The sequence below is a fragment of the Salminus brasiliensis genome, chromosome 12 (assembly GCF_030463535.1).
Source record: "Salminus brasiliensis chromosome 12, fSalBra1.hap2, whole genome shotgun sequence".
Taxonomy (NCBI): Eukaryota; Metazoa; Chordata; class Actinopteri; order Characiformes; family Bryconidae; genus Salminus; species Salminus brasiliensis.
The window spans coordinates 3580778-3588760 of NC_132889.1; the positions used below are offsets into that span (position 1 = coordinate 3580778).

The following is a 7983-nucleotide window of genomic DNA, read 5'->3' on the forward strand; positions in this document are numbered from 1 at the left end:
ATTCTATTAATTTCAATATTTATCTAAAATGTGATTCATTATTTTCAATATTTACCTCAAATGTGATTCTATTAATTTCAATATTTATCTAAAATGTGATTCATTATTTTCAATATTTACCTCAAATGTGATTCTATTACTCTTAATATTTATCTAAAATGTGATTCAATATTTTCAATATTTACCTCAAATGTGATTCTATTACTCTTAATATTTATCTAAAATGTGATTCTATTAATTTCAATATTTATCTAAAATGTGATTCTATTACTCTTAATATTTATCTAAAATGTGATTCTATTAATTTCAATATTTATCTAAAATGTGATTCTATTACTCTTAATATTTGTCTAAAATGTGATTCTATTACTCTTAATATTTACCTCAAATGTGATTCTATTACTCTTAATATTTGTCTAAAATGTGATTCTATTACTCTTAATATTTACCTCAAATGTGATTCTATTACTCTTAATATTTATCTAAAATGTGATTCTATTACTCTTAATATTTATCTAAAATGTGATTCATTATTTTCAATATTTACCTCAAATGTGATTCTATTACTCTTAATATTTATCTAAAATGTGATTCAATATTTTCAATATTTACCTCAAATGTGATTCTATTACTCTTAATATTTACCTCAAATGTGATTCTATTACTCTTAATATTTGTCTAAAATGTGATTCTATTAATTTCAATATTTATCTAAAATGTGATTCATTATTTTCAATATTTACCTCAAATGTGATTCTATTACTCTTAATATTTATCTAAAATGTGATTCAATATTTTCAATATTTACCTCAAATGTGATTCTATTACTCTTAATATTTATCTAAAATGTGATTCTATTAATTTCAATATTTATCTAAAATGTGATTCTATTACTCTTAATATTTATCTAAAATGTGATTCTATTAATTTCAATATTTATCTAAAATGTGATTCTATTACTCTTAATATTTGTCTAAAATGTGATTCTATTACTCTTAATATTTACCTCAAATGTGATTCTATTACTCTTAATATTTGTCTAAAATGTGATTCTATTACTCTTAATATTTACCTCAAATGTGATTCTATTACTCTTAATATTTATCTAAAATGTGATTCTATTACTCTTAATATTTATCTAAAATGTGATTCATTATTTTCAATATTTACCTCAAATGTGATTCTTTTCCCCTTACTATGTATCACAAATCTGTTTCTATTACTTTCAATATTTACAGAAAATGGGATTTTCCCCATCACTATGTGTCTAAAATGTGTTTCTTTTACTTTTAATATTTACCTAAAATGTGATTTTTTGACTTTTAACATTTACCTAAAATGTGATTCTTTTCCCCTCACTATTTATCTCAAATGTGATTCTTTTACTTTCAATATTTACCTAAAATGTGATTATTTGACTTTTAATATTTACATAAAATGTGATTCTTTCCCCCTCACTATTACTTTTAATAGATGTGTGATTCTTTTATCCTTCACTATTTATCTTAAATGTTTTTCTTTTGCACTCAATATTAATCTAAAGGTTTTTTTAAATACAGGTGTATTACTGCCAAGCAAAAAAACAAAGTTCATTACTAAAGCATTATTACAGCATTTATTATGCCATTATGAAATAAACATCTTGTTTTATATGAGTGGGGGGTCATATTGGTAATATGGGTAATATTACTATGGGATATTGTGTAGTAAACATTACATAAATGTTTCTTATTTTTTTCCACTTATAACATTTGTGAGGGTTTATGTACCAAAACCTATGAATGCATTTTGCTGTCTAGCAAAAAATACTAAACATCTCGTTTATACCAGAAATTGTAATAAATAATTATTTTATTTTATTTTTGACAGCAAAACATCTCAGTAAAAACAACATTTCCAGTTAAGTCAATTAATTCATTAATGATAATAATAATAATAATAATAATAATAATAATAATAATAATAATAATAATAATAATAATAAACCGTACTTCACTCAGCCCACCTGCACGCGGCGCTCTGTTCATGTGGGGTGGTCTCTGCTTCAACGCGTCACTGCTCTCGCGAGACTCTCTTTCGGCCCTTAGCCGCTCGCGCGCCTGCGTCCTCCCTCTTTCCGCCATATTGCAGAGTTGGTAAGGCTGAACTGCTCAGAGTCCTTCACAAAATCCGTTAAAATCACTCTCATCTTTTCACGAATTCCTAATTTTATCGAGGGAGGTTGTTTATGAATACTTTCAGCACATTATTGGTTGGGTATTTTCTTTGTGGATGGTTTCAAAGAGGAGTTATTTTTGCCCGATAATGTGAGGTTCCCGGTCAGGCTAGGAAAGCCGCCTGGCCACGATTTACCAGCAGCCATTCGGGCTGTAAAGTGTGTTTAGGGGTGGCTTAAGTGCTTACTTTGTGCCGTGGGGTGGTTTTAATGTCTTAATTCGGAGTTTAGCGGTGTGTTTATTAGTATTGGACCTGTCGTGGAGCTCTAGTGCGTTAGCGCTGTCCTCTCGTGCTAAACGGGCGACGCGGGGAATGCTGGTCGGGCTGAATGGGCTGTTGCGACGTAGTAGAGGTCTAGATATTGGTTCTCCTGCTGTGGTTCTTCAACGCTGTGTTCTGTGTGCTTGCAGGCATCATGGTGCGGATGAACGTGCTCGCCGATGCGCTGAAATGCATCAATAATGCCGAGAAACGGGGGAAGCGACAGGTCCTGCTCAGACCTTGCTCCAAAGTCATTGTCCGCTTCCTGACCGTCATGATGAAGCACGGTGAGTCTTTGATTTGGGCCTTTCCACAAGCTCACAGTCCACTTCTTCTGCTTGGAGAACCCTTGTCCTACCTGCTTCAACCATCCTCTGCTGCTCAAGATCTCAGCCCTGTTCTTGAAGAACCGCTGGCCATGGATCTCTCCATCTTCTGCAACACTATAGTCAGTATCTCAGGAGGAAACTGTAGCTAGCCATCCAAAATGATGGATGTGTGGAGCTGTGGGTGCTCCAGGGTTGGGTCCCATGTTCTAGTAGTTTCTGCTTTCTCCAACGAACATCTCATGGGCCTACAACGAACATCTCATGGGCCTAGTGTTTGGCTCCAGGCTGTACCTACCACCTACCAGATTATGCAAGTGGCAGCAGTTCAGTCTTCTCCAGGCCTCAAAGTCTGAGGCTGTATCTCATCTTTATGCTCATGCACCTTCTCAATGTGCTGCTTATTGGTCCAGATGTGAGGGGTTGTTGTTTATGCAGGACTAGACTAGTGTTGTGAGTGATGTTTATGTCCACCCAGGTTACATTGGCGAATTTGAGATCATCGATGATCACAGAGCCGGGAAAATTGTGGTGAACCTCAACGGCAGGCTGAACAAGGTAAGGGTTTTGGTGTACTTTGAGTTCTGGGTGTTTGCATTTATGTTTAATTCTCATGAACTGCTGATGATTGTGGTTAGTGGGTATTGCCAGTACTTCAGCAGTGATCCCACATTAGCTTACGAGGTATTAGTCCTACTTAATGAGGTGTAGTGTCAATTTTGTTAACGTTAGCAGGGCTTTGTCTGATCCCTGAGTTTTGTGATTTGTATTATGAAATGATTTGGGATGCATTGCTCCATTTTTGCCGTGTGGTCCGTCCCATGGTTGGTGTGATCGTCCTGCTTGTCTTAGGATTCACATTAGAGGTTGTGTTGTGTCTTCAGTGCGGAGTCATCAGCCCAAGGTTTGATGTGCAGCTGAAGGATCTGGAGAAGTGGCAGAGCAATCTTCTCCCATCCAGACAGTTTGGGTAAGTTGATGATGTTTATTGAATGAGAGAATGATGATGATGCAGAAACCTTGTATCCACACTTTTGCACTCGGAGTATGTGACAGATCATGTTAGTTAAAAACATAAGGACTGGACCAATAGGAATGCCTTGGAAAGCCTGGGAATAAAATCTTATACCTTGACTTCCATCAGAGGTTAAGGTTCCCTCTTGTAAATTTGCCATTTTGGGGATACAAGGTTGTGTGAACTCAGTGATATGTATTGTATATCTGTGTCCTTCATCGCAACACCTGATTTGGGCCCATTTTGTAGGACGGGCTACAAGTGTAGTCTATGAAGTCCCTATTCAGATTGAACTTGGATAGTAGCTGCGTTCTTTAAGATGGACTACAGCTGAGAAGGTTTCTTGTTTGTAGATATGTAGAATACGATGGTCTAAAGCCTACATTTTTCCACTATCTCCAATTTGTGAAGAATTTAATAAAGGAAACACTTTAATGAAGGTAAACTGGAGACCCAGACAGGTGCTATGCTGCACACTAAAGACTTCAGCTCCTTGCAGTCTTAAGCAGACGCTGAACTACATGGCACTCAAGATCCTGCTGTACATTGTGCTAAACTTTTAAACACATGACTGGACTCTCTTACTACTTTTTACTTTTGCTGTCCAATTGGCAAAATAACACCAGCTCTTTAGGCTGGAACAGGCATGTTCAGACGTGCTGTTCGGGTAGGGTCCTCAAAGGGACTGTCAGCCCATCTGGACTGTAGACTAGCTTTTGAAGCAAGGCTAATGCTAGGGCTGGGCGATATGGCAAAATGTTAGATTATGATATTTAAAGACTAAAGATTTTTTGATATTGCAAAACTTAAACTTAAACTGCTGTCCAAATACTTGCTCATACCTAGTACTGTGATTTTTACTCATTTAACTCAATAGGGTGCAGTAAACTAGGACTAATTGCAGTCCCTAATGAAATGTGGCTTATGGGTCAGTGTTTTTAAGCATGGTCTATATTCTCTATGCTCAGACAAACGTTAACAATTTATTGCGATATGTTAAAATTCTGTCACTGCCCAGCCCTAGCTAATATCTTGGAGCATCTGAACTGTGCTTATTTATGCCATCACAATCTTTTCTTTTGTGATGTTAGGCGAGATAGGCTAGAGCTTATGGGTCTTATTCCTATTGGAAGAGCTGTTCAAGCAGAGAAGGAAAAGGCTGCCAATTCAGGGCTCATACAAATTCATAATAGCATGTGACTGCGCAAGACCTCTCGAGAATTGAGGTGTAGGAACTTTGAGAATTAAACTGCTGGCTAATGTTGCTTGATGTTTCTATTGTCTACTTTAGGAATCATAATTTGCCTTTAATATTTAGGCCTTGTGATCAGTTCACCATTAATTTAAGCTTTGACTTGTCACAAACCCTTATTGAGCTGAAAGACTTAGTTTTGGCTTTAGCTGTAGGTCTTACTGTTGGGTCCAGCATGTATGGGTTGAACAAGACAGCACACTTGGTCATCAAATTGTCAATTACATTGACAACTTTAGCTTCTTAAAGTTGATATCTTAAATATACACACCATATAAAATGAGATACTGCAGCAGTTTTACCTCTACCCATTATGGACCTGTACATTTTCTGTGCAATTATTGGAAGGGTTGCTGTGAGCTGGGACAACAACAGACTGGGCTATAGTGTGTTGTATATGACTGTAGAGGCATAAAATGCACAGCAAGTCCAGCAAAGTGGAACCTAAAAATATATAGTATATTGTAACTCCAAGTGATACCCTGAGGTCATCCTTTTGTCATACCGTAGGTCCAGATCTCTTCTCTCCCCCCCTGTAATTTCTTATAGTAACGTTAATAATGAAGCATCTGTTTGCATGGATCAATTCAGGCACGTTCCAAGGCTACTGGATGCTGAGCGATATGCCCACCAGTCAGTGTCTCAATTAATTGAATATTTCACCTCTACTGACAGCGATTTTCTTTAATGTACCCAAAGTTGCTCAGCTGGGTTTGCTGAGGGTGGTAAGGAACACAACAGTAGGATTACACAGTGTGCAGGTTTACGTCGATTAGAGGTTCTGAATGACGAGTACTTGCTCAGTCCTTCACTCTAGCCACAGTTGTGGGTCGTCAGCTACCTCCTGGCACAACGTTTCCGTCGCTCCGTCAAGTTTGTCAAATATTTTTTGCATGGAACTTGAAACAAGTTTTCAGGCTCAGCTAGGTGGTCCACATGTTCTCCTACACAGCTGCCAGGTTCTCCAGTCTATATGGATGTCCCCGAAACAGACTGGTGGATTTGGTAGAGCACGCCGCTCAGCCGCACCAGCTGGGAAAATGTCTTATAAGCTGTCCTATTGTCAAACTACCTAACATGGCTGCCACTGGAGCTGTAACACACTCGTCATGACCTCAGCTCAGGCTAGATTGACCGGATTTAACAAATTCCTGAACACGTCAATGCTAACATACCTTCTAGTCCGCCCGTCCTCTTTGTAATAGGGGTCTGTGGTTAGTTTAGGCTGCTTAGCTTTTGTGAAATTAATGCTTTTACATGCAAGTAAGCAGACCATTGCTGGGCTAGCCAAGTTGAAGCTGGTCAACCATTGTTGACTTGGCAAAGACGTTAGTGAGCATTGGAAACATCTGTGATGGGTTGTTCCTGTTTTCCTGTCGTTGTTGAGATGCGAAAATGCTTGTTCTAGTTCGGCCATGTTGAATGTAACCTGTATTAGCAGGGGTTAGAGCTGGGCAGCGAGGCGATACTTTATCGTAATGTGACAAATTATCGTGATAAGCTTTTCTAAGCGTATGGAGGAGACTGTTGGTGCTTAATAAACACTGATCAGCTACAGGTTTTGTTACTAACAGTGTAATTTGACTGGTTTAGTTAGATGAAGAGCAGCAAATGAATAAAAATCACTGTATTCGGTACAGGAGAGGATCTGAATAGTAGCTTAAGAATCTGTTTTATTCTGTAATCACATGTATCGTGATGAATATCGTGATGCAGTATATTTACAGTATCGTCCAGCCCTAGCAGGGATTTACATAGATGCCTAAATCTGCTCTGTAGGTTATAATCCTCATGGTAGAGTAAAATGATGGTCTACATAGAAATGGAGCTGATGTGGTGGTAGTGGTGGTGTCTGGAGCTGAAAAGGTGTCCGATTGTGGTTTTAGGTGTGTCCACATTGGGCCCCAAACATGGCCTTATTGTCCAGTGTTAATTTCCCTCAAGCTTTCTACTGGAACAGATTGTAGAAGGTATCGACACTTGTCTTCCTCAGGAGTTGGTTAACCTGGTGCAGTCTGGTTTAAGTGAGGTTCTTGTGTTTTGAGAGCATGTGGCTGGCCCTATGTGACCGTCTTGGCTTGATTACAAGGCTGAAATGGAATAAAGGGTACAGAATCAATGTGGAAGGTAACATGGTAAATAACTCTGGATGGCTTCTTCAATATTCACTATAAATTGCTTAGTTTTTCACTAAATTGTTTTCCTGCATTGGTGCTCCTGAGTGCACTTGGTGTGTTATTGATTTAATTGACTGTTTCTAACAGCAGCAAATGCAAGGCCTTGAGGCTTTTAGGGCTTTTTATCAAACATCTATTGAGCAAATGTAGTGACTATTTTACTTATCAGTTTCCTGAATCATGCTAAATTGCTTTAATTTGTCCGTCATGTTTTGCCCATTTCACTAATCGTCCCCCTGTATTCTCTCTCTCTCTCTCTCTCTCTCTCTCTCTCTCTCTCTCTCTCTCTCTCTCTCTCTCTCTCTCTCTCCCTCTCTCTCCTCTGCAGGTTCATTGTATTGACGACCTCAGCTGGCATCATGGACCATGAAGAGGCTAGACGAAAACACACAGGAGGAAAAATCCTAGGGTTCTTTTTCTAAAACATGTAAAGGCGCCAACAAATAAAACCAGTTTTCAGTGGACCAAAAGCTCTAGTGTGGCTTTCTTTAAGTGGGATGCGTACAGATTTTAGTCAGAGGTCTGGCCGAAGGTAAACGGGAAGGTCGCAGGTTTGAAAAATGGGCAGAATGAAGTCATTTCCAGGACTGTATGCACTCCGATTTGTTCAGCATCAGTACTCCAGCTTCACTGATGCTCTTTGCTGATGCTCTGTTTAAATGAAATCCCCCACCCCACCTGAGGTCCACCTTTCTGCTGGTTTCACTGCCCACACTAGGGTAGCCCCCAAGTTGG

The 7983-nt window shown here is 38.3% G+C and overlaps 1 protein-coding gene across 7 annotated transcripts in view; it reads left to right on the forward strand.

Moving 5' to 3' along the window:
• Positions 1 to 7718, forward strand: part of rps15a (ribosomal protein S15a) — a 336047-nt gene extending 328329 nt beyond the window's left edge. For 5 of the 7 annotated variants that reach the window (XM_072693351.1, XM_072693353.1, XM_072693355.1 and 2 more), the window contains exons 2-5: positions 2627 to 2765; positions 3283 to 3362; positions 3689 to 3774; positions 7577 to 7718. In XM_072693351.1, coding sequence (XP_072549452.1) covers positions 2633 to 2765; positions 3283 to 3362; positions 3689 to 3774; positions 7577 to 7670 — 393 coding nt within the window. In that variant the 5' untranslated portion in view covers positions 2627 to 2632 and the 3' untranslated portion in view covers positions 7671 to 7718. Of the gene's footprint in view, positions 1 to 2088; positions 2136 to 2626; positions 2766 to 3282; positions 3363 to 3688; positions 3775 to 7576 lie in introns of those variants that run through there. The other 2 variants (XM_072693349.1, XM_072693350.1) reach the window with 2 other exon arrangements.
• Positions 7719 to 7983: the final 265 nt, after the last annotated feature.